The sequence below is a fragment of the Prunus mume genome, linkage group LG5 (genome assembly GCF_029339155.1).
Source record: "Prunus mume cultivar Tortuosa linkage group LG5, ASM2933915v1, whole genome shotgun sequence".
NCBI classification, from domain to species: Eukaryota; Viridiplantae; Streptophyta; class Magnoliopsida; order Rosales; family Rosaceae; genus Prunus; species Prunus mume.
This window is the reverse complement of record NC_142702.1, coordinates 7,303,796-7,328,998: the sequence shown is the minus strand read 5'-3', so window position 1 is coordinate 7,328,998 and position 25,203 is coordinate 7,303,796. Positions and strand designations below refer to the sequence as shown.

Below are 25,203 nucleotides of genomic sequence, written 5' to 3'. Positions count from 1 at the left end.
AGACAAGATTTTTGGGAGCTTTAGAGCCTTCCCGCAGCTGTTCTAGTGCCCTATTTCCTATCTTTAGCTACCACATCTCCTTTTTTCCTTCCCTATTTCATGGCAAGAGTTGGTAAGAGAAAGAAATGGGTAATGGAGTTAGTCTAAATGGTGCTTTTCTCCTACCAATCTATGCACACTAATATCCTTTGGTTTCTCGAGTGGTCTACCTTGGGTTTGTTTCTTGGTCATGTGCTGGAGACTCCCAGCAGCTTGCATATGTAAATAACCCTTGGCTTTTGTCGTGGTTTTGTCTCCAGCCATGTGCTGGAGACTTTCAGATATTTTGTAGGTCACTTGGGCCTTTCTCTAAGGTGATGGGCTAATCTACTAAAGGAATAAGCCAACTTTTCTAAAGTTTATACTATTTTTACTAAGGTGATGGGCCAATTTTCTAAGGTAATGAGCTACTTTTTTCTCTCTTTTATGATTATCCACATATTTGGGCTCAAGAAATGGACTCGAGTTTTAGGCTCCCAAGCATCCCAAAACTTCCACTTCTTGGCTCATCAATGGGCCCCGTGAATGCTCGTAACCATCCATACCACAACTCACTCAGCAAGCCCTAGGCATTTGAGTGGCTTGGGCCCACTTAAGCTTGTAGCGTGGCTACGTGTAAAATCAAGGGTTTTTCCGCTTGGCATGGCATGTATATTGGTGTGCTTGTGCTCGAATTTCATCGTATTGTAAAGGGCTGGTAGAGTCAAAACGGCGCTTGGCGAGATAATTAATATGAGTTCATAGAGTTGGTGCATTTTATAGGCTCACTGCAACTCTTAGCTTGATAGGTTACATATTCGCTTGGCGTGGCACGTGGATCGTGACTCGTGCTATCGTGTATGACAAATTTTCGTGTGTCCAAATTGGATTTCTTCTCAGTAAGGTATCGCATTGAGCTAAGAATATATTTGGGCTAGCCTTGGATTTTTTGGGCCTCAACAAGGGTATATAGGTCACTTTCAATTTTAGGGTGCAATGAGATTTAACCCAAGTTTCAGGGGCATTTTAACTAAGAAGCCTAAATTCTTATCCAAGTTTCAATAGTGGCACACCTATCACAAAACAAAAGTTGGATCATTTTAGGGCATGTTGCTTGAGCCTTAAGTTAACTCTTTCTAAACTTTATCCAGCAAGAAGGGAGACAAGAACATTGTCTAAGTGCTTGGTCCCACTTTCTCCTCATGGGGTTAACAACTATTCTGGTAAATTCATTTGAGATGTACAATTTCCCACTAATCTTAGTTGGTGAACTGGAATTGTGGACCCCATCTGTAGCAAAAGGCCTTAGCCCATGTGAATCAATCCCAATTTAGTTTGTTCACCATAAGCCAAAAAACTTTCTTGTAATGGGGATAGCACTATTTTGCTATCCCGACCAATAACACAATGACACGTAGGAAAAGTTAGCTCACATGTTGTTGCATTATTGGTCGAGGATAACAATGATATCCTCCGTTGCATGAGAGTGTTTCTCCACCATAGAAGGCAGATAAAACCTCAATTTCCCACAAACAGTTTATAACATCACTTTCAATCTGGAAACATTGATCAAAATCAATACTAGTACTTGATACAAATTAAGAGCCATCTAACAAGCCTTGTCCTAAACCCACGGACTTGGAAAGAGTCTTTCCAACATTTGCACATCATTAAAATAGCAATACATTAAAGGCTCTCATAAAGGTTCATTTCAACCAAAAAACACAACATTTGCACATCATCAAAACAGTCATTTGAGCAGAAACAGAAGCGTGCACATCATCAATGTCTCCAAGGCTGAAACCTCTTCAAGAACTCCTTCCTCTTGGCAGGAGACTTGAACCTCTTCTTTCTTCTCTTAGAATAATGGGAACTCGCCACCATGCTGTAAATTAAGGGTTGGACAACTTGCTTCAGTACCTGAAAACATAAGTTCTTGCTGCAACCCCATAAAAGTTCTTACAAATTTGTCACCTAAGGATTGGCTTCTTATCTTCAATGAGATGTGTAATCAATCTCACTTGAACATTAAATACATGCAGCCCTAAACGTCGTATAAGCCTTCATCCACCTTGGACAATACGAACATCTACATGTCCTTGCATGGGTGATAGATGAAATGTGAAAAAAAATATATATGTTACAATACTTCTTACAAGAAGTAAACTTGCTCTCCAGAAAAATCTTCAACACCAATCTACTTTCTTTTTGGCTTGAGAGTACCACTGCAACAAAAAATTCTCCCACTTGAGAGACGCAGTAATGCACATGCAAACTGATAATCGAAATTTGTCAACCAATCCACCCTTTAAATAAAAGCATTGAGATGATAAACAATAGATACTCCATTTCTAATGATGATTCTGATGTAATATTCACATCTTTGACTTAAATACCATGAATTCTCATTAAATGCGAATAACCTTACAGAAACCACACTTTCAATAAGCTTACTTTTGTACTTTGCCCTCTCCGTCCAGGTCATTGTTCATTTTCATTAGAGTGTAAGCACAAAAATGAGCACCATACTATTGGCAACCTTTGATTGCTGCACCAAAAAGATCTTTTATACTTTGGTTTAGCGGAAAATTATTTCTTATACTCATCAAGGGGCCGTGCAACGTGAGGCCCTCTTACCAAGTCTATCAGATAAAAGATTATAAGAGGGCCATATCCTTGCCTTGGACAAGATTTGTGCATTTATTACCTGAAATTAAACAAGTACACATGTCAACGACAAAAGTAACAAAATACATGATAAGAAAAATATCAAGCCCCTTACATGCAAACCCAATTCAAACACCATTCTGAAGGGGCAATTGCTGAAACATATGTTTTAAACAACAAAAACTAAAAAATTAAAATTTAGCTTCACAATCAAATGCCTAATTCTCACCCTAAAGCATTCAAAATGAGAGAGAGAGAGAAACCATTGGTCTCATTAAGGGTACACATTTGCTTTTCTTTTTTTTTTTTTTTTTTTTCCTTCTCTCAAGTTTCCTCAAGAGCCCCAGGAAATCTTCTAGAAAGTCAATAAACCATATTGCACACAAAATCTGAGTGTATTGAAATGATGTACTTGAACATGAGTTCTAAAAATAGAAAATCTGGCTTATCAAACAAATTTGTGAACAATATCTCACTGTCTATTTCGAATTGTAATTTAATCAAAATATTAGTTGGGATTTCTTTTTATTTATCATTATTGGATTCGAATATTTTAATAAAATCTATTTCCATAGTTGATAATCCACTGTTAACTTTAAACACTAACTGATAATTGTTTAAAATTGTTTTATGAATTAAATTATCTGCAATTTCTTTGCTGAAGAGTTCTTGAAATTTATGTTTAAGAACAGTCAGAAAAATAACTCATTGCTAAAATTTTCACACTTTATTTTTTTTTCATTCTCTCATGTTATAATCTTTCAAGCCTAGTGGCAACCGAACTATTAATGTTTTCATCCCTAAAGATCTCTGGTCACGAAACTGTCACTAGCTAGGAGCCTATGATGGTGTAGGATTTTGTCACTGGAGGACTTGTACCACCAAGTTTTAAAGTTACCTCTCAAATTGTTCCAAACCCACAAATATATAGCTTTGAAACCCATCCTTCGGATGACAAAAGGTGGTTTGCTTAGTAGGTAGCAAATTATATCCTTCTTCATTTGTACAAATCTCAAGACCACAAGCTTTGCAAAATGATTCCAAATCTGATTCCTGAAAAACCACAAACAGGTTTGAAAATCTCAGCAAACAGTAAATATCAAAATAACAAATTTTAGCACATTTGAGTTATTGATAATCTACCGTCATCATCAAGAGCTTGGATAAGTTTGCCAGCGGGTATGGATGAAGCTTGTATCCAACATTATTTATACATGACACAGCTAGTGCTCGAACCTTTTAAAGTTAACAACCACAAAACAAGATTTGATTTTTGTCATCACAAGCATTGATGTGGATTAAACTGTAAAGAATTGAACAAGATTTGGAACTTAAGATGAACAAAATCCAAGCTCCAAGGAATATAATAACCATATAAAAACAGAAGTAAACAGGATACCTCTCTCTTTCTCTCATTCTCACCCACACAAACAGAGAAAACAAGTACAGCAACAATTTCATTTGTCAATAAGAACTTATCATCTCAGCAACACAGAGCCAGGGAATTTATCATTCAACAAGACTTAAAAACAGTCCATGCAAGACCAGCCAAAATGAACATACTGTTCTATTGAGATCTATATGACAAGAACCTGGATTGTAAGTCATAGGTTAAGACTGTAGAAATTCATTTACCTCATTGACATAAGGTTCAAGAATGCAGTATTGAAGATAAGATGCCTCAGCTGCTATAGTGCTTAGGAAACAATTATAGTTGCCTATCCGGAAAAATCTGTTGCAGAAGCTGACCATCTTTCAGTTTTCGAAACAAGAATACTAATAAAAACATTTCATATAGATGTTAAAAAAAACAATTTCCAATAATTAAGCAAAGCACATAAAATAAAGGGAAGTGGAAATTACCTTAAAATCTTTCGGGAAAAGCAAATTTCCTTAGATTTCATCAACGTGGAAGGAACATTACGAAACCACCAAGAAAGTGACTCCCCCTGGGACCAGAACAATTATATTTCACATATATAAAACTCAATGCAAACCAGCAACAAAGGAATAAAGAAAATGAAAAAAACATGAAAATGCAATAGAGATTAACCATTGGTTGGCTGTTAGAACCAAGATGAAGTAGCACATAAAACGAACAAAACTCAGCTTCATTTTCATATGTAGAATTGGAATCTCGATTTGCATCATACAGATTAAATAGAGATGTCAGAGTCTTTGCAAGCTGCTCCTTGTTAAGGTAATTCATTGAAGAAGTGTTTTGACTGCTACAACGCCGAAGCTTGTGAAGAGATATCACATGAAATTTGACCTACACCATAAAAACTTGTAATTAACAAAGCGTTTGGTATTTCTAACGTTAAGAGATCTAAATCCATAACAATTTATGTACTACCAATTAAATAAGTTCCTTCCACATTTGAAGGTTTAGTTTAATGAATTACACACCTACTAATCACTGAATATAGCATGGCAAGAGCATCAAATGAGAAGGACCTTTTATGGCCTACTAATTGGCAACATTCTGCGATGATTTCTCCCATTTGTTCCCTTTACATGTGAACACTTCAACTTTTACTTTCTGTAATGATGAAGGAAAAATCCTTAAACTACAAATACGTGTCACATAATGAAACAAGTGTTTCAAACCAAGAATAACATTCCTATGATTTATACAATACATGTATTCCAATTATTACTATAATATTCGTATTCCCATAATTAATACAATAGCGGTTGATTCCTAAAACAAAATTCAGTAATAGCAGTTCCCATATTCTCCTTGTTAAATCTATGTTTTCTTGAAAAATGATGAGGATAAGGTCAAACTTGGTAAGGTCAAACTTGAGATGTGCACTTCATACTAGCACCACTATGTCATAAGCCCACTAAAATAAACACCAAAACAATACAAAACAATTTTGTGTTTTGACTTAAGCACCAGGCTGCTGTGAACACACAATCTCACTAGCTGCAGAAATGTTGGTTGACATGTAGAAATACTGTTCTTTATCAGGGTAATAGCATTAAGAACAAAGCTTTTTGTGTTGATAAATAAGACTACAGTTTTCAGTGCAAGACAGTGGCTAACTCTTTTCTATTTATGATATGATAACATGAATTGTAGAGGAGAAACTCAACAAGTAATGACTTAATTGCACAACATATGGAAACAATCAACAAACAAAAAAATGTCTATGAAATGAAAAATTAACTGTGTAGGGCATACTATGAAGAAAAAGCTTCAGAATTATGGAGATATAGGCTTTGCATGAAACTCATACCATTTTCTCATACATGCGGATTACTTTATTGTTGACAATATTCTGCATACTAAGATCTTGCCTTATCGACCTTGTTCGATCAAAGAGGAAGTCATGAACCACTTCAAAGGGATATTCTCTAGAATCAAAAAAGTTTAAAAGATAATTTAAAGTGTCTTCCAACACAGGGAGCGGCCGGACATCTGATGCTTCAACTTGTTTGGTGGATATAGTTCTGAAAAACTAGTGGAAGAAAGCATGTATTAGCTTCTATTTGCATTACATGTGAAGGGTTGTAGCATTAAAGTTCCAAGTAACAGTTAGAAATTCGCTAGCCTGTGAAATCAATTCTTTCTATCTACCATGCATGAAAAAATAACATTCCTATTATTCTTCCAATCATTGTAATTCTTGTTAAAATCCAATTCCCTTCTCTCAACTTCTTGCATTCAGATGATAACTAATATGCATTTGGTTGCATGGGTTTGCCATCATGTAGGCATTCACTTGACATTCTACTTCATGATTTTAAGCTTGGCCACATAATAATTCTAATTTGGATGTGCTTAAATTCACATGGTATTCCAAGTTTAGCTACAGTGATAATTCAACATATTGTTATCCTTTTTTTTTTTTTTTTTTTTTGTTAAAATGGAGGGAATCAAATCCTGACCTAACCTAACCAAATAATAACTTCCCCACCCAAAATACATTGTTCTCTGAAACTAAAATATACATATTTAATATGCAGTTCTCAGATTTATATTCCAATAATTTCCTTGATATCAAATCAACTTGATTAATACTAATTTGTGAGGTTCTAGAAATCTAAGAAAGTGACTAATTTCAACTTTTATATTATACAGGTGGTGAAGCAACAACACTCATTTCTCTATCCCTTGTGTTTTTTACTTTATTTAATTCCTTTTTGTTTAAAAACAACAAAGAAAATAAAAGAAAGTAAGTAAGTAAATGGAGCATCAGAAAACATCAAACTACAACACACCACTTTTGGTAATCACCCAATTTAAATTGAAGGAAGTTCATCCAGCAGACACATTTGAGGTACATTCCAATGTCATATTAAAACTGGTATGAACTAACCTGAACAGAAAATTAGTGATGACATCGCAAAGACTGAATTTTTCAGGTAGTATTGATTTCTATTTCATCTTAAATGGAAATTTTCATTGTCCAATACCCATAATTATTAAAGAATTACCAAACAGAATTAGGAGAAGATAAGGTAGTCTTACCTTTTTAACGGCAAGGTCTGGAGATGATTGAGCTGGATTTCCATTTAGCCTCTCAAACACTGCTAAATCTCGAAGCCGCTCTCGCTGAGCTCTCTCTCTTTCTACATAGATATTACACCACACGCATCAAAAAAGGGCATCAACATCTTCATAACAATAGCTATCTATCAGCCAAAAGAAGACAATTAGGAAGCGTTAATGGAAGCTGACCTGGGCACATCAAAGGGCAAGTACCCACAATGGCGGGAAGGTCGGAAGGGTCATCTACGCCATCGTTTTGTGATTTTTCACCGCCACTTGCAACTCTGCTCGAGGACTTGGGAGTCGAGTTGGGTTTCGAAGCGAACCTATTCGTGCGAGAAACCGTTGATTCTCGAGAAGAAACGTTTCGAGGTTGAAGACGACCACGCCCTCGCCTCTCCATTTCCACCTTCCTCTTCCTTCCTCGCTCTTTTGGTTCCAAATCAGCTAGATCAAAGTTTCAAAAGAAAATCAAAATAAAACAAAAGGGGTTCTAGCAAGCTCTATCAATCCAGAGAATGAGGTTCACGGGGAAAAAGAAAAGGGGACACAGGGCGCTGGGGTGTAGATGTTTCAGGAAATGGATGTGTTGAATTTGATTCAGGAGTTGATTTTTTCAGTACAAGCTAAAGTCTAAGGCCTCGTTTGGTGAGCTGGACTGGATTGGACGAATCCAATTAAAATAGACATAGGTCCAGTCTATTGTTTGGTAAAGTGAATCACAGACTGGTAAGGAAGCAAATTTTTGTTTAGGACATGGTGAGACATGGGTTTCGAAGCCCCTCTCGTCGTCTGCTCTTCTTCTCCTCTTCTCTTTCTCTTTTTCTTCTTTTATTTCTTCACTCCGATGAACGACGTCATTGCCTCCGACGCCATCAACACCGATCAACGACAAGGTAAGGAGAAACAGACCCATCTCAATTTGGTGGATGTCAGTACCCAACTACTGTGTGGGTTTTTGTTTTGTTTTGTTTTGTTTTGTTGTAATTTTTGTTACCATGAAGTATGAAATTGTCTGTGTGCTTTTGATATGTCAGCTTTATGTGTTCTGATATCTCAGTTTTTTTTTAAAAGTAAATTTAGGTTTTAGCAAAAAAAAAAATTTCGCTTTTGTAAAAAGCCAAAATTTTTTCAAAAAAGACAAAAAAACATCTCAACTTTCAAATCAAAGACATGCAAATGTAAAGGATTTCTTAGAAATCCAAAAATAAATAAGGCAATTTTGTCTATTTTGGCTTCTTTTACAAATTTTCTCTCTCCTTTGTGTTTTTCCAAAGTCTCCCATTTTTTTAATCAAATGCGAATTTGAATGGGGTCAGATCAATTTGTAATACCTTTCAAATTAATGTCAGACTTTTGATGATCAATTTAATAGCAACTTTCTTTACAATGATGTTTGGTATTTAATTAGTAGAGCTTGTCAATGCAAGTGTGCTTGAATCTTTGATGGTTAACAAAAAATAAAAAAATAAAAAAATAAAAAAACAAAGAAAAGAAGAAATCTTGGATGAGTTGATCAGTTGTAATTAGTAATTGATTTTGTATTGTCATATTGGATTGCCACGTTGGTTTTGCTTTTAATCTTATCATTGACTGCTCTAATCGGAATGGAGAGAAGGATGTGCACCGTTGAACCACTCGGGATCAAGACTGTAAATCGAGTTGAGGCACTTGCAAATTCATGAACTAAAATATGACAGTTCTATAGAATGATTTTGCAATCATATAGGACTTCAATTGTACAATAATGAAACTAAAACATTTTATACATTAGGCACCATGCTTCCTTGAATGTTTTGGGTTTAAAGACTTCTGAATGTTCTTGACTGCATTATGTTAGAAAATTGAATTCTTGTTCCTTTTCTCCCAAGTTTATTGTGTGGTTCTCATATTGCTCCTTTCTGATGTTTACTTTTTGGTTATTTTAGCTGTTCGCAAAAAAAGTATATTTTTCATACCTTACATAATTTGCAGACAAAGCCACAAGTCATTTGTTGAGAAGTCAGATTTATTTTTTGTGTGCATGATGCAACACCTCTCCTTTGATATCCAAAAGCAGGATCAAGAGATAGAAGCAGCCCAGGTAATTTTTGGTTAAGGGATGGTAATACGAATAGGAGGAATTGCCAGAAACTCATTTAGTTAAGAATCCAAAATGTGTATAGATCTTCAAGTCCTTATTATCATTTTCTTTCCTGTTTTCCCCTGTGTAAAGCTCTTGAAGTTTATTGTATGTTGACACGCTTGTTTGCAATGGCTTGCAGTGGATGGCATTTGAAGAACATGCAGCCCAACCATTTGTCCAGAAAAACGAATTTGGCTACTGAGATGTTTAATGAGTGGATGGAGGGATAATTTTTCTACTGAGATGTTTAATGAGTGGATGGCAAATAGAGCAACATAACATAAGTATTTGTTGATCATTTGAATGCGCTTAAAAGAATTTTCGTGTTATTATTAATTTTGTGAATTTTTGGACTATTTTTATGGTATCTTCATGTGATTTATTATTTTTAATTTTGTGTACATGGTTTTTTTTATTAAATTTAATTATTTATGATATTAAAATAATTTTTTTTTAAAGTCCAGTGCAGTTCAGTCCATACTTGTACCAAACAACAGACTAGACTTTAGTCCAGAGGCAATCTAGCCCAACTTAATGTACCAAACAACTTATTAAAGTCCAATCCAATCCAAGCCAAATCAATCTAACACTCCAAGCCCAATTCTAACCAGTCCAGTCCACCAAACAAGGCATAAATCACAGGAGAGAAGGATTTCTCCTACACACACAATTATGATGTTATGGAGGTTCAAACATGAGATATCTAGTCTACAAGATGTCACGGTCTTTCTCCACTAGGCTAGACCCGTTGGCGATTCAAGAGTTGATTAATGGAAAAGGAGATTTGAAGACGTTTAAAATTAAAAAATACAAGGAAAAAAAAAAAAGAGGCATTGTTATTTTTGGTCGATGTATTTTATCGTTTTTAACACTGGTCCATAGTTTCAATTTTATCTTCTTCTTTTTTGGCCAGCATAGTTTGAATTTTACTATTTCAGTTTTCAATTCGAAGCAATTCAAAAGCACGTTTTAATTTCTATTTAATTCTTCCCAATTTTATAAAGTTTTGACAATGTGCTTTTGAGGGATATTTCAATCCATTCGAACCATCCAGTGATAAAACATAAGATCGAATTATTTTCATTCACTTTATGCCTGATTTTTGAGCTTAGAGTTTTGTGAAAAAAATTTATTTTTGGGTTAAAATTTGAGTGAATTGGAAAAAAAATTAGCTCAAATGGATCATAATACCCTCCCGTGAGTGACGAGTGGTCAAAAACATGATGGAATAGAGAGGGATTTGAATTGGAATGTGTATTGAAACTACGGAACAAAAATGGTAAATTGATAAACTACAGGACAAAAAAATGACTTAGGACTTGTTTGGCACTGCTTTTCTAAGAAGCACTGCTTCTCTAAGAAGCACTTTTGCCCTAATGTAGGGTGTACTTAGTTTAACTGTTGTCGGGTCCAAATAATTTTCCCCTCTACCGAAAAAGGAAAAACCGAAAAGCCCTGCAAAAACCCTAGTTACCTATTCGATCCCAATCTTTCCGGTCTGGCTACAGCGGGAAATTTGTGTTACAGTGTGAACATCGGCTACCAAAATGGCTAACATTGTCCTCAGAAATCTGCATTCTTTAGTACAAAAACGCCTTCTTGCAACATTACCAACGCCTACATCTGCATTATGTTCATCTTTTACAGTTGAGTACCTGGTGCAGTCATGCGGGCTTCCTTTAGAATCTGCAATCTCAACCTCCAAGAAGCTCCAGATTGATAAGGAGCAAACCCATCGGATAGATTCTATGCTCAAATTCTTGAAATCCAACGGATTTGATGATGCCCAAATCGCCAAATTGATCACCAAGCGGCCCACAATCCTCCATTACAAGATACTCAACAATCTGGGGCCCAAATTCAACTTTCTCATTGAAAATGGCTTTGTGGGTCAGAATCTGCCAGAGCTCGTTTTATTGAATCCAGTCATTTTGACTCGGAGTTTGGATTCTCACATAAAACCAGCAGTTCAATTTCTCAAAAATTGCTTTCAACCAATGATATGTTGGCGGCGGCCAAGCGCTCTTCATGGCTGTTAAACATGGATAGTGTGGGTACAATTCAACCTAATGTGGCCCTTTTGCAGAGTGAAGGTGTTCCCTTAGATGTTATAACAAAAATGATATTGTTTCAGCCAAGGACCGTAATGCAAAATGTTGACAGAATGGCTTATGCAGTTAGAACAATAAAAGATTTGGGCATTGACCCGACTGGTCCTATGTTTGTCCGGGCTGTTCGAGTTATGATCTCTATGAAAGAGTCAACATGGAAAAGGAAAATTGATTTTTTTAAGAGCTACGGGTGGTCTGAAGATGTTGTTCTGTCAGTTTTTAAGCGCCAACCATTTTGTTTAGCTTGTTCGGAGGAGAAACTTGGGAGAGTCATGGATTTCTTTCTGAACACTGTGAAGTTGGAACCGGAGACCATGATTGCCAATCCCATGCTTCTTATGCATGGTTTTGAGAAAACAGTTCTACCAAGGTATAATGTTTTCAAGATTTTGGTTTCTAAGAAGCTGATAAAAAGGGACAACAAGAGGCTGTGTTGGTTGATCACACAAAGTGAGAGGAGATTTTTGGATTATTACGTTCTTAAGTATTTGAATGAAGTCCCAGACCTACTGGAGATATACCATAGTTCTAAGGAAGAGACAATAGAGATTCCTTAGTGCAATAGTAAGTGGACCTGTGAAATTTTGTATTGAACTATTGTCTCTTTGCTCTGGATTTAGAGTTCTTTTTTTTTTATATGTAATCATTTAGATTTGTTTGGTTGACTCTCGTTTTCTGATTCGTTATACATATTCATTCACATTATACAACTTTTTCCCTAATATCAGGCACATAAATAATAAAAAGCGAAACTCCATCTTCATGCACTTAATTGGTTTAAGAGCATGTTTGGACTGCGATTGCTATTAGCTATACCTTCTGTTAGTATCATGAAGTCCTTGCTGCATCTGTTGAGAAGGAGAACACTGTTTTAAACATAATCAGTTAGTTTCGACTGCCCATTGTTCTTTTACTAATAATTTTATATTTCCAAGTGGACATTTATAATTGTATCCATAAAGGGAATAATATCAAAGAGTCCATTCCACTAGAATCAAAGGCATTATATGTTAGTGATACATTTTGGCTTTTCTATCACTTCCATTTTTGTTTGTCTTGTTCTAATGTTGCTTTCTTTTTGGCTAGACGTCGGGGCTTCTTTTGATTCTTGAATGGTTTTTGTTACTGAGAAATTGAAATGGATTCAAATTCTGGTTTTCCAGTGGATGAGTTTGCAGGATGTTTCTGGATTTGAAGCAGAAAATTGTGGTGTTTGTTCTAATGTTTTTGCAACAAGTTGGGCAGATGAAAGAGTTCATTAAGTTAAAAATATACCTCATATTAATCTCGCGTTCTTAGGATAATCTTGATTTTTCTAATGGGTACAGGATAATGGTACTTTTAGGATAATCTTGATTTTTCTAATGGGTACAGTCCTTGTACATAACTTTGGTTTTCTAATGGTGTTGGTACTTTTAGGATAATCTTGATTTTTCTAATGGGTACAGTCCTTGTACATAACTTTGGTTTTCTAATGGTGTTGGTACTTTTAGGATAATCTTGATTCTGTACAGGGTATTTTTGTGTGTCCTCTGCTATGATGGATTTTTTTCTCGACTGAAAAGGACTTTATTGGAGCCAGTAAATGATGTTGCTGTTTGCTGTAATGTTTTCAAAATGAGGACAGCAGAAGAACAACTGCGCCTCATTGAGAAATGCTTGAGATCCTTTGGTAAGAAGATGGTGGGGGATTTACTATGGATCACATACGTTCAAAGGCTCCAGTGCTGGTAAATTTTAAGATAAGGGTCATCTCTAAGAGGGGATATTTTTGTTGCCTGCACTAGTGATCACAGCCGGGTAGGTCATGGTTGTACATTACTGTATACAGGGGCAGTATGTACATGTATGAAATATGGTGAATAATATTTTAACATCCCTTCTTAACGATGTTTTCTTTAAGAATGCCTCCTGTCGTCTTACCTATATTAAACCATCAGCCTTGCATTATCTCATGAGGTTCTTAACTAACTTTAAATGCATACCCAATTTGAATTCATTTAGCCAGGCTCTCCCGAAGTTAAAATGCTTGGATACATTATCATTGTACTTGTACGTATTGGTATACAGGTCTAATTTTACCAACAAACTAGGATGCTTTTTGAGACTGAAGTTACTTTTCTTGCTTTTCGCTGTATTAGTATCCTTACTCTTAGAACTAGAAGGCCCATGGTTTTTGCATATGATTTCACCAATTGCTTTCATTATTCTGAAACTTGTGGAGGTAGTAGTCATGGCCAAAAGTGATGATCACTTACTTTGGAAAATAAATTACATGTCTCCTTCCATATAAAGACTCATTCCTCCGTACAGTTTGACATATGTGCATGAACTTTTCTTTTTGTACTTTTGATGGATTATTTTTGTAAGTGTCAAACTGTGATTTGCAGGTCATGAGGAATGGGTCGGTTGGAAATTCTTTTATGCAGCACAAGCTCCAGAAAATCCTTTTTTTTTCTTTTCTTTGTTTTTGTTGTTGGAAGCTTCTGAAAAACCAACTTTATGCAGATGTAATGAAACTTGTGATACATTGTCAATTTATTAATTGATCTCAGTTCTCGGCTGTGTTTTTTCTTTTCTTCTTTGTTTGTTTGTTTGTTTGTTTTTTGTTTTTTTTGTTCCTTTGGTCTGACTAAGATATAGTGCGTTGATTCTGAGCAAGAAATTCGTTGAATACACTACTATATGCATCTGGTAGTTACGCAAGCCTGTGTGGATGAGATTGTGAACTGATCTCCATATCATTCTTCTGACAATAGAACAGGAAAGGCCTCCATGGCAGAACCTTATCATAAACAATAATAATTACATTAGGGAAATACTAGGGAGACTGCGGTTATAGACCACCTTGTTAACCACCGATCTAATAGAGTGGGGCCTTATTATATTGGTGAACTCCTCCACCTCTATTAGAGAGAGATGATTTACAAGGTGGTGTAATAATGTGGTTTTCCTAGCATGACTAGTACATTATCATAAAACTACATGTATACAAAATTATAGGTATATGTCGTGTGGAAGATTAGGAATGGCATGAATAATAAGCTGGTGCATGCTGAAATCCCTGATGAACCCCACGTGCCTTTCGATCGTGCTGTGCAGATAGCAGGAGGATTCAGGGAGGCTGTATGGCCACATCGCCTACGTAACCTTCGTGGAGGCAGAGGCCAGATGGAGGCTAGGCAACCGGATTGAGGCTCTTTGAAATTGAACGTTGATGGGGCTTAAAATGCAGGAGCTAGGAGAGGTGGCACGAGTATGGTGCTTCAACATGAAAACGGGAAAGCTTTGGTGGTAATGGCCCTTCCTCTTCTTCGGAGTTACTTGCCCTAGACAAACTGAAATTTTGCCTAGTCTTTCTGGGCTTATTTCCCTCTTTTTGGGTGTTAAACATTTCTCTGTTTCCAAACAAAAGAAAATTTTGTTAAATTTAAATTATGGTTGATTACTGTATTCAGGTTAGAGACTAGGTACCAGGAACAAGATTTGTCATCCCACAGTTGCAATCCCTTGATATAATCAACTTATATTTTCATATATTGAAAAAATCTAATGTCATAGCTTGTGACAATAAAATCTAATGTTCTTTTTTTCTCGTTCTTGATGTCCCCTAACCCCAGCATGCTCTGTCGTATTTGCACAAGCTGAATTTGTATCTTACCAATACAAGATTTGTACTCAACCCTGTTGACCCCAACTCCAAATTACATCCAATTACCAATTGCACCCCATAAACCCTAATCATGGACAGACTTCCAGCCCCGGTTACATGATAACAAAACCAACATTCCGTACTTTGGAGCCACAGGCAAACCTAAAACGCTTACCCAGGGAGCCTGTCATTAACATTTAACAATACCAAGTACCGTCCATTTTCAAACTCATAAGATGTGCACTTTCACCAGATTATTGATTTCACAACGTTCGATCTACTTGCGAAAAACGAGTTCCAAATAGGCATGAAATTTCCAAAACCAGTCGAGATTTTGGAAGCAAGAGAAAGGCACAAATAGGGCTTGCGCTACGGTTTCATGGAATCCATGGAATGTGTTTACTTTGGGACTGTCACTTGCGTCATACCATGATGAAATTATGGTTGTGAACTTGACGACTTGACCACAAATCAGTAAAAAGTACAGCTACTAAACTTCAAATGGGCATGGCTCAGTTTTATGCAATTCTCAGTTTGTCACTGATACAACAAGGTTGAGAAACACATAATTAAATTGGAAATAATCCAGACCAACTTCAAGCACAAAAGATCTGGGCAAACCATAAAAAAAACAAAAAACAAAACCATCAAATGAGAAAACATATCTAAAACTCAGTTGGTAAGCTCCATAATTGCAGAAACTATGTCTCCATCTGCAGCCTTCAGTGCCTTTACAGCCTTTGATCTTGATACTCCTGCCTGTGTCATCACCAACTCAATGTCCTTGGGTTCCACCCCAGTCTCATCTACATCTTCATCATCCTGAGCAAGGGTCGAGGTCTCAGGTTTGGAGATCACATGACTGAGATCAGGAGCCTTAAACTGCTCAGCAGCCTGAGTCTGTAGTTGCGAACTCAAGTCCTCAATCTTTGCCTCACCGAAGATAACATATGTGTCTGAAGTTGGACTCTTGAAAACATCCGGTTTGGATATCACAAACAAGATCTGGTTATTTAAAGCCACAGATATTATGTTAACAAAAAAGCCATATACTAATCTGAATGAAAATTTTAAAAGGGAATCAAATAAAAAAAGATCAGAGTAGGAAATGCACGAACATTCTTGCTCTTTTTGACTGTAACCCGGCTAACACCTGGAATGGGCTTCATTCCAAGCTTCAACATTGCTTTGCGGCTTTTCTTTTCACTTCTGCTTTGCTTTGACCTCCCACTTGCCTCTCCATCTTGTTGTCCTGATCACATAGGGAAACAATGAGAAGATAATTAGAAAGTTAACATGTTAAACAAGAATAAACCAGGTGAGCTTGTGTCCTTAATGAGAATGTCTACATGTCTTAGGTAGGAGCATCATGACCCAAACTGTAAATTAACAAACTTCGTTCATTTTGTATGATCAAATACCATTGGAAGTTCATTTGTTCAAACCATTAGCTTCACTCTAATATTTCATTTTTCTAAGCCCGCGTGTATGACTAGAGCATTGTGGCCTTAGATGAAAATTATAAGCTAGAGTATCCCATACTAAAATTTTAATGTAAAATCAAACAACCCAACTAGATGGCTCATATGTTGCAGACTTGCCGTGATGTGAAAGATAACAAATTTTGACAATCTAAATGTTAGAGAGTTCATGTATAAATAATACATTTTGAATATTAAAACTAAAAGCACGGCTTACATTCCAACCTACAAAAAATTATTACAAGTCCACATAACTAGTGCCCAGAAAATTAATAAATGCATATGCATCCTATTAACAAGGGATAGAGAGGCCGGAGAGTGAGCGAGGGGGGATGCTAAGAAAAAACTTGACAATAAACTTACCCTCAGCTTCATCATCGTCCTTGTCATCATCATCATCTTCGTCGTCGTCATCCTCGTCATCTTCCTCTTCAACTGTTGGCTGATCAGGCTGCCAACAAAAGGTATTTAGTTAAAGACATCCCAGCCTATTATCAGAAAGGTAATAAAACAAGAGAAAGTAATAACGAAAAATATCCAAATTTTGATATCCATTGGCATCATTGAAAAAGAAAAAACATTTAGGTAGAATAATTTTGATGTAAACGTGTTTCATTGCATGTACTTTCATTCTTTGGCATCTGTTCAACTATATATACCTTCACTAAAATCAATTTGGGTCAGGTAATTTACCAAATCAAGAGATCTTTGGTCATAAAATTTGAAGGTTATATGTTAACTAAGTAAAATATGATTGAACATATAAAAATATAGAAACAAGACAAAATAAGTGAGATAATAATTTCATTCAATACCCACTTGAAGTTTTCACTTTAACTACCAAATCCATCCAGAAATTCAGAAAATGATGTCTTCCAGTGGCAAAGAAAGTAAAGCAAAGCACTGGCATTTACAACATGTAGATATACAAATTATCCGACTCTCCACTCAAATACACACAGAGGCACCACAAAACCATTAATCTTTAGAGAGAGAGAGAGAGAGTTAAGACTTACATCGATGGCTTGCTGTTCGAGATGGGCCGCGAGGAGCTCTTCCTGGGTCTGAGCAGTCATGGCTTTGGTTTGTAAATTGGAAGAGTTATAGGAGAAAGTGAAAGAGTGCGTATTGCAAAAACCCTAAAACCCCAAAATCGACTTCGCAAGGGATTGTAGTTGGCGCTTTTATACTCACGAGCTCACAACTCGGTGTTATAAATGACGAGTTTGACATTAAGCTCTTGCGATAATTACCAATTAATTCTTACTGTTGGGCTGGGCTCACTCAAGCTCGTGCGATATATCTTCTGGATACACCACATGCGATGTCATCTATGGGACGTGTGGAATAATTCTCCAACTTACTGTATTACCTTTTATGATATGTAGCTGCATTGGAAATATTATACATGTCTTACATTTATTAGATGGTACTTAGAGCTATTATATAGTTGTCATGTTTTTTTCTTTTATAAAATTATATAGTTATTCTCATTTCTTACTTTTCATGGGTATATGAGTACTGCAATCATTTCAATTCATGAATTTTTATACGTTTGCAAATATATAAGGAATAAAACAATAATTTATGTGGGTTCAACTAAAATCCGTCATAAAATACTTGAAAGAATCAAGAATCAAATTTGATTAGGAGACAATAGTTGATCTCATACCCATTCATTCTTTCTTATTCCTAACTCCTCTGATTCATGACTTTCCATATTCTATATGTATAGGATACTTGAAAGAATCAAGAATCAGATTTGATTAGGAGACAATAGTTGATCTCATACCCATTCATTCTTTCTTATTCCTAACTCTTCCGATTCATGACTTTCCATATTTACCTAAGCACAAGCGTATACACACAAAAACAATAATAAAAGGAGTATGTGCAAAGGAAATAACATATACAACAACATGCCAATCTCCTATTTTCAAAAGAGCAAAAGGCCTAGGGCTAGGGTGAGCTGATGGAGGCCTGCGTAAGTGAGCGAATGTGTGTATTTTCTCAAATTAAAGTTCCTTTTGTATGTATAGGACTTTCCTAAAAGAACAAAAATGTTATCTCATTTACTTAAGGAAACAATATACTGGCATGTTATAAAATGGGAGCATTTTTGCTCACCACTTTAACTCAAGGTGTATGCTCACCACCCTTCTCAACACTTGACATGTGTCCATAAATGTAACCACAGTTATGTAAATCAAATTAAACAGTTAACCATAGTTATATCTATGGACACATGTCAAGTATTAAGAAGGCTGGTGAGCATACACCTTAGGAGTTTCCTTATTGGCAAATTCACCTATCTTATTTACCAATCAAAATAGGAGGTTCACGCATTATAAATAGTACTCCACTTCAAACCCTAAGTTCAAAAGTTCAAAACCCTAATAGTGAGAGAAATATAGAACGAAGGTAATCTTTTTTTTTCCTTACAGTTCAAATATATTATAATAGTGGATCAATCAGGGTTGGGTATGCAAATTTATTGTATTTGTTCTTCTTCCCATTTTAGATACAAATTTACATTCCTTATATATATTTCTAACATTGTTAACATGTACCCCTTTTATAGGAATATTATTCATATATTTGCTGAATTTTGGGGGTACTTTGAACGGTGCGATTTGGATCTTGAACACTTAAGTATCAATGATAATGAAGTGCATCGTAGTTTTTGAAATTATGTTCAAAGAAGCCCTGGGGGAAGATTGTGTAAGCTCCAATGCAAATTTGTGCTTGAAATAATCCTTGTTAAGGATGATAGATGAAAGGAGTTGAAACACTTTTGTAGACAATGCATGAAGTAGAACAAGAGCTTACTTCATTATTCCCTGATCGACTTATAGAGTTATATCGTTTCTTTGTTGTTAAGAAAAAGATTAGCATGTCTTTCTTAATGAGTAGCGGTGAGGTATCCCACTTTATTTTCTTTATTAAAATTATTTCTTTAGTTCTCTCTCTAATTTTTCCTTTCTAATTTTGATTCAACATGTGGATTTTTTCTTTGTTATTGTTTGAAATACTATCTTGATGGTGATAAATTGCATCTAATCGTAGCTTAACGTGAGTCGGCAACATGAACAAAGAAAGAGTATTTGATGTGTAGTATTTGTGCTCATTATAGTCATATTTCTTCAAACGAGCGTGAAGCCTTGGAGCTTATGTTTGAAGAGCAAAAAGCCCAGGGCTAGAGTGAGCTGAGGGAGGATAGCATTAGTGAGCGAACATGTGTTTTTCTTCAAATTAAAGGTTCCATTTATACGTGTAGGCCTTTCCCAAAAAAATAAAAAAAAATATCCCTTTAACTTAAGGAAACAATATCCTAGCACGTTACAAAATGGGAGCATTTTTGCTCACCACTTTAACCCAATTTGTATGCTCACCATGCTTCTCAACACTTGACACGTGTCCATAAGTGTAACCATGGTTATATTAATCAAAGTAAAAAAATTAACCATGGTTATGCCTATGGACACATGTTAAGTATTAAGAAGGCTGGTTAGCATACAACTTGAGTTAAAGTGGTGGGCAAAAATATTTGCTTACAAAAGTGAGCATTTTTGCTCAACACTTTAACCCAAGGTGGATGCTCACCACCTTTCTTAACACTTGACACGTGTCTGTACGTGTAACCATGGTTATATAAATCAAAGTAAAAAAGTTAACAATTGTTATGCCTATGGACACATGTCAAACATTAACAAGGGTTGTGAGTATACATCTTGGGTTAAAGTGGTGAGCAAAAATATTTCTTTACAAAAGGGAGCATTTTTGCTCACCATTGTAATTCAAGTTGTATGCTCACCACCCTTCTCCACACTTGACACGTGGCCATAAGTGTTAAAATATTTTATACTGTTAAAATATTCTATTTATAGAGTATAGCCGCCCGGCTATACCTTTAAAATATTATATATATATATATAGAGTGTCGCCGCACGACTATACTGTTAAAGTATTGTATTATATAGTATAGCCGCTCGGGTACACCTTTAAAATATTCTATTCAAAGAGTATAGCCGGACGGCTCTACTTTTCAAATATTCTATTTATATTAATTATATATATATTAAATTAAAGAAGTTGGCCAAAAAACAAAAGTAAAGAAACTAATTTTATATTTTTAGAATTAAAATAAAAAGCACGAATAAGCTCCTCGACCTGTGCATCAAGTTACGATCATACCTTCCACCAGTGGCGGATCCAGGATTCAAAAGTCAGGTAGGCGAAACTTACCTTCAAAACTCAACAGTACAAGTGAATTTTATTTATAAAAATAAAAAGATACACCTAGTCAGGGGGGACGTAATGAGCCTTACCCTCAAATATGCATATCTATACATAAATAAAAGCTTAACAAAAAAAACAAGAAGTAAATGCAATGCAACACAAAAACTAAACTATTTTAATCTAAAATTGTACCCTACGAGGCTTAGAAATCTTAAATTCTTCAATTATCTCTTCATTATCGATATTATTAGCAAACTCTCTTTCAATGTGGAGAATCATGCAATCAGCAAGGAATTCATCAGCTATAGTGCTTCAAAGTCTATTCTTAATAATTCTCATACATGAAAAAGCTCGTTCCATTGTTGCTGTAGAAACAGGAAGAGTCAACACCAATTGAATCAATCATAAAACAAATGGTAGTCTTCGACTCTGCGAATTACCTGCACAGCCACTATTTGGCTGCTTAAGTTATATTCTTTCTTTTATTAAAGTTTGACTGGGCCATTCATAACATGGGCTGGCTGGTTATAATTTTTTTTTTCTTCAGTTTTTTAAAGTTTGAGTGGGCTTGTGCTGTGGGTTTTATATGGATTAGGTAGGCAAGAGTGTATACCAACACATGGAATGGATATCAATTACATATAGTGAAATATTTTTGGGATTGGTTAGTGGGTTGGTCCTATAGTGGACACGTCATCAATTAACGTCTGACCAAATGATCAACTTAACGAAAGGGTTAAGTTGGTCAAATTTGAAAACTATAGGGTGTAAATTGATAAAATTGAAACTCGGGAGCCCATATTGAGAATGACCCCAAACCTTCAGGGAGTCTTTTGACGTTAGCCCTAATTAAAACATAACTACTACTTAAAGTAATTTAAAAAGAGAAATCCAGATTTTGATGTTTAAATGGTATAGCCACTCGGTTGTACTATTTAAATAGAAGCGTATAGCCGAGCGGCTATACCCTTAAGATATTGTATTTATAGCGTATAGCCGCACAACTATACAATTAAAGTATTGTATACATCGAGGATAACTGTGCGGCTATACTTTCCAAATATTAGATTTATATTAATTAATTACATATATTTAAAAAGTTGGCCAAAAAAGAAGAGTAAAGAAACTAATTTTGTATTTTTAAAATTAAAATAAAAAGCAAAAACACTTATCGCGATGAAAGTTCGTTGGCCTAGGTTTGTGCTGGCAAATATGTGCCTAACCTCTCCCGACAAAAGTACCTTTGTCGACGAAATTTCATCGGGAGAGGTCTAATATGGCAAATTGATCCGGGATAGACATGTGTCGACGAAATTGCGCCGATAGGTTTTTTCTCAAAATAAATTTAAACTTAAGTATACCCGCTTGATAGTTTAGGTTAATTGTATTCTTCTCCATAAAGAGGTATATATAGGAGTTTACATGAGTACTTTACAAGGAAATGGATACAGTAAACAATTAGGAGAATATCTCCTAATTATACAAGGATATGTCAACTATATAAAATAAGAAAATAAATCCCCTAATTAATGAAGGAAATAAATCTCCTTGATTAATTAGGATAGCTCACGTCAACACTTCTCCTTAAGTTGGTGCATATATGTCACCAATGCCCAACTTGATAAGTGAGTCATAAAACACTCTTTCACAAACAACTTTTGTTAAGACATTCGCCAATTGATCTTCTGATTTTATGAAGGGAAGATAGATGATCTTGTTCTCAATTTTTCATTGATGAAATGTCTATCCACCTCAACATGTTTGGTTTAATCATGTTGAACTGGATCATGAGCAATATCGATAGCTGACTTGTTGTCACAATGTAACTTCATTGGCTTTTCTAGTTTGAAACCCAATTCCGTCAAGAGTCTTATGATCCATAATAATTCACAGACTCCTTGAGCCATTCCTCTATATTCTGCTTCTGCACTAGACCTGGAAGCCACATTTTTCTTTTTACGACACCAAGTGACAAGGTTATCTCCAACAAATGTAAAGTAACCCAATGTAGAGCGTTTGTATGTAATGGAACTAGCCCAGTCAGCATCTGTATATCCAATAACTTCAAGATTTCCATTCTTGGAGAACATTAGTCCCTTTCTAAGGGCTGACTTTAAGTACCTTAGGATCCGATCAACTGCATTCCTATGAGCAGGCCTGGGCCAGGCGAGGAAATCGACGCCACAGGCCCTGGCTCAAGGAGGGCCCAAAATTATTATTATTATTTTGTTGTCATTGTCAAGTCATATTTAACGGTTATATAAATTAAAAAAAAGACATCTTGATATAAAGTATTGCCAGCGGTGCTGGTTAGGCCTGATTCTTAATTTGAGTCTTTCCAAAGTTCAAATCCCAGCGTTGTGTTTCCTTCCTTATGCATTTTTTTTTGTCTCCAAATATGCAAGTTATTTTTAGTAGTTCAATGCTTTTTTTTTGGGTCTTCCATCATTTTTTATAGAGAAATATATATAAAATAAGCAGGTTCTTTTTAGTACTCCAATGCTTTTATATACATCTCTCATTTTATAATATTATGTAAAAATATATATAAAAAACCACATAGATACATCTCACTTTATAATATTATGTAGAGATACATCTCTCATTTTCTTTTTTGTCTTAGATCCTTTCTTCTCTATATATATAAAATAAATGATATTATGTAGATCTCATTTTATAATATTCTACATCCACATAGATTTTTCCTGTGTGGTGTACATATATATAGGGTCTATTTTTGGCGTTGCCCCAGGCCTTGAAAATCTCAGGACTAGCCCTGCCTATGAGAAACACTGGAAGAATGCATAAATTGACTAACAATACTTATAGCGTATGCGATATCTGGTCTTGTGTGTGCCAAATATATCTAATAAGGCGCTAATATTGTTCCTTATTGGTAGGCACCTGGTCTATGTCTTCACACAACTTAATAGGTGTGTTAGTAAACTTGCATCCAAGCATTCCTGTTTTAGTGAGTAGATCCATCATGTACTTCCTTTGAGACAAAAATATACCAGTTTTTGACCTTGCTACTTCAATTTCGATGAAGTATTTCAAAGATCCTAAATCTTTCATCTAAAATTCATGAGACAAATACTTTTGTAGCTTTTGTTGCTCTCCTGTATCGTTCCCATTTAAGACGATGTCATCCACATAAACAATTAATGCAATGATTTTTCCTCCATCACGCTTCAAGAACAGGGTATGGTCTGAATTACTTTGAGTGTATCCAAAATTCTTTATGGACTTAGTAAATATGCCGAACCATGCCCTAGGAGATTGTTTTAACCCATATAATGATTTTTTGAGCTTGCAAACGTAATTTTTCTTGTCAAGAGCTATATTATATCCTGGTGGTAAATCCATCTATTCTTCCAAGTCTCCATGTAAAAAGGCATTTTTAACATTGAACTGATGTAGTGGCCAATCTAGATTTGCTACTAGAGATAGTGTTGCTCTTGGCTACTGGGGCAAAGGCTTCTTAGTAATCCACTCCATATCTCTGCGTGTACCCTTTCGCCACCAATCTAGCTTTATATCTTTCAATGGATACATCTGCTTTGAGTTTTATAGTATAGATCCACATGCATCCCACCGTCTTCTTTCTGTATGGTAAAGGCACGAGCTCTTATCTAGCATTCTTCTAGAGGGCTCACATTTCTTCATTCATGGATTTTTTCCATTTCGAGTCTTCTAGTGCTTCATTCAAACTATTTGGGACATATATATTGGCCAACTGCTTCACAAAGTGTACATCTGACTCTGCTAATCTACTTAGAGATATTTAATTATAGGTGGGGTATTTCCCTTTAGCTTTAAGATATGCTTCATACTGTACTTAAGGTTTAACACGGTTCTTCCTTTATGGAAACTAATATATAGGGGTATATGTATTCTTTATGCCTTCTAAAATCAAATCATCATGATATATTTCATTAGCGCTATCAGTTTCAGGGGGAAATATTACGTGAATAACTCCCTCAGAAGGTGATTGGTGTGCTACTAAAGTTGAAGGCAGGTCTGAAGCGGGCAAAATCTCATAAAATAGTTCAACTTTTTCCTTTTGATTTTGGCAGTGTGGAGTGGACTGGTCGTTTTCCACTAGCGACATAGGCTCAATGATCGGCAAAAAAGGACAAAGTGACCAGTCGTTTGGACACAGTGGCTTTACCTATAAAGGAATAAGGGGGTGACCGCTCTTTTTGGAGGGGCGATCGGTTGCTTTGATGCTAAATCTCTTCTGTTGTGAAAAAGTCCAAAAAAGTTGGGGTGTTTGGCTGTAGATTCTCCATCTATGCTTCTGAAAAACATATGTTGTGTTCTCGAAACACTACATCTATGGAGGTATATCCCTCATGACTTGGAGGGTGATAACATCGGTAGCCTTTTTTATGGGAGGCATATATAAT

The 25,203-nt window shown here is 35.6% G+C and overlaps 3 protein-coding genes and 2 long non-coding RNA genes across 9 annotated transcripts; 3 read left to right on the top strand and 2 right to left on the bottom strand.

Annotated features, from left to right (window-relative positions):
• Window positions 1-1,554: 1,554 nt before the first annotated feature.
• SAC3C (SAC3/GANP/Nin1/mts3/eIF-3 p25 family) lies at window positions 1,555-8,204 on the bottom strand. 4 transcript variants are annotated; one of them, XR_514005.3, is made up of 10 exons: window positions 7,376-8,202; window positions 7,166-7,266; window positions 5,931-6,152; window positions 4,739-4,957; window positions 4,549-4,634; window positions 4,321-4,417; window positions 3,829-3,921; window positions 3,584-3,738; window positions 2,473-2,725; window positions 1,555-2,243 (listed from the first exon to the last, which is right to left on the bottom strand). XR_514005.3 is itself a non-coding variant. In XM_008233373.3 (9 exons), exons 1-9 carry the CDS (start codon window positions 7,587-7,589, stop codon window positions 2,722-2,724), a joined length of 1,191 nt encoding a protein of 396 aa, XP_008231595.2. In that variant the 5' UTR covers window positions 7,590-8,202; the 3' UTR covers window positions 1,555-2,721. The 4 variants fall into 4 exon arrangements, 3 of the variants coding, with proteins under 3 accessions (XP_008231595.2, XP_088909039.1, XP_088909038.1); XM_008233373.3 differs by having other exon boundaries at window positions 1,555-2,725; XM_089052913.1 differs by lacking the exon at window positions 5,931-6,152 and having other exon boundaries at window positions 1,555-2,725.
• LOC103330761 (uncharacterized) lies at window positions 7,940-9,703 on the top strand. Its single transcript, XR_016127184.1, has 3 exons — window positions 7,940-8,082; window positions 9,161-9,269; window positions 9,451-9,703. It is a non-coding gene; the product is annotated as an uncharacterized LOC103330761 (long non-coding RNA).
• Window positions 9,704-10,715: 1,012 nt separating this feature from the next.
• Window positions 10,716-12,087, top strand: LOC148916771 (uncharacterized). Its single transcript, XM_089052222.1, has one exon. The coding sequence runs from the start codon at window positions 11,314-11,316 to the stop codon at window positions 11,977-11,979; it is 666 nt and encodes a 221-aa protein (XP_088908348.1). The 5' UTR covers window positions 10,716-11,313; the 3' UTR covers window positions 11,980-12,087.
• Window positions 12,088-12,765: 678 nt separating this feature from the next.
• LOC103330763 (uncharacterized) lies at window positions 12,766-14,997 on the top strand. 2 transcript variants are annotated; one of them, XR_016126957.1, is made up of 2 exons: window positions 12,766-13,222; window positions 14,525-14,997. It is a non-coding gene; the product is annotated as an uncharacterized LOC103330763 (long non-coding RNA). The 2 variants fall into 2 exon arrangements; XR_016126956.1 differs by lacking the exon at window positions 14,525-14,997 and adding an exon at window positions 13,813-13,996.
• Window positions 14,998-15,565: 568 nt separating this feature from the next.
• LOC103330764 (nascent polypeptide-associated complex subunit alpha-like protein 1) lies at window positions 15,566-17,733 on the bottom strand. Its single transcript, XM_008233375.2, has 4 exons — window positions 17,572-17,733; window positions 16,919-17,006; window positions 16,193-16,326; window positions 15,566-16,079 (listed from the first exon to the last, which is right to left on the bottom strand). Exons 1-4 carry the CDS (start codon window positions 17,629-17,631, stop codon window positions 15,747-15,749), a joined length of 615 nt encoding a protein of 204 aa, XP_008231597.1. The 5' UTR covers window positions 17,632-17,733; the 3' UTR covers window positions 15,566-15,746.
• Window positions 17,734-25,203: the final 7,470 nt, after the last annotated feature.

What these genes read in the sequence shown, in the direction of transcription:
- LOC148916771 (XM_089052222.1), top strand. Translation starts at nt 11,314, where the DNA reads ATGTTGGCGGCGGCCAAGCGCTCTTCATGGCTGTTAAACATGGATAGT.
- SAC3C (XM_089052912.1), bottom strand. Translation starts at nt 7,589, where the DNA reads ATGGAGAGGCGAGGGCGTGGTCGTCTTCAACCTCGAAACGTTTCTTCT. An exon ending in TTGCCCTTTGATGTGCCCAG is followed by an intron (nt 7,267 to 7,375) that starts GTCAGCTTCCAT and finishes ATATCTATGTAG; the next exon opens with AAAGAGAGAGAGCTCAGCGA. An exon ending in GTTCTAACAGCCAACCAATG is followed by an intron (nt 4,635 to 4,738) that starts GTTAATCTCTAT and finishes TTCTGGTCCCAG; the next exon opens with GGGGAGTCACTTTCTTGGTG.
- LOC103330764 (XM_008233375.2), bottom strand. Translation starts at nt 17,631, where the DNA reads ATGACTGCTCAGACCCAGGAAGAGCTCCTCGCGGCCCATCTCGAACAG. An exon ending in TCGAACAGCAAGCCATCGAT is followed by an intron (nt 17,007 to 17,571) that starts GTAAGTCTTAAC and finishes TTTTGTTGGCAG; the next exon opens with CCTGATCAGCCAACAGTTGA. An exon ending in CAGTCAAAAAGAGCAAGAAT is followed by an intron (nt 16,080 to 16,192) that starts GTTCGTGCATTT and finishes TTAAATAACCAG; the next exon opens with ATCTTGTTTGTGATATCCAA.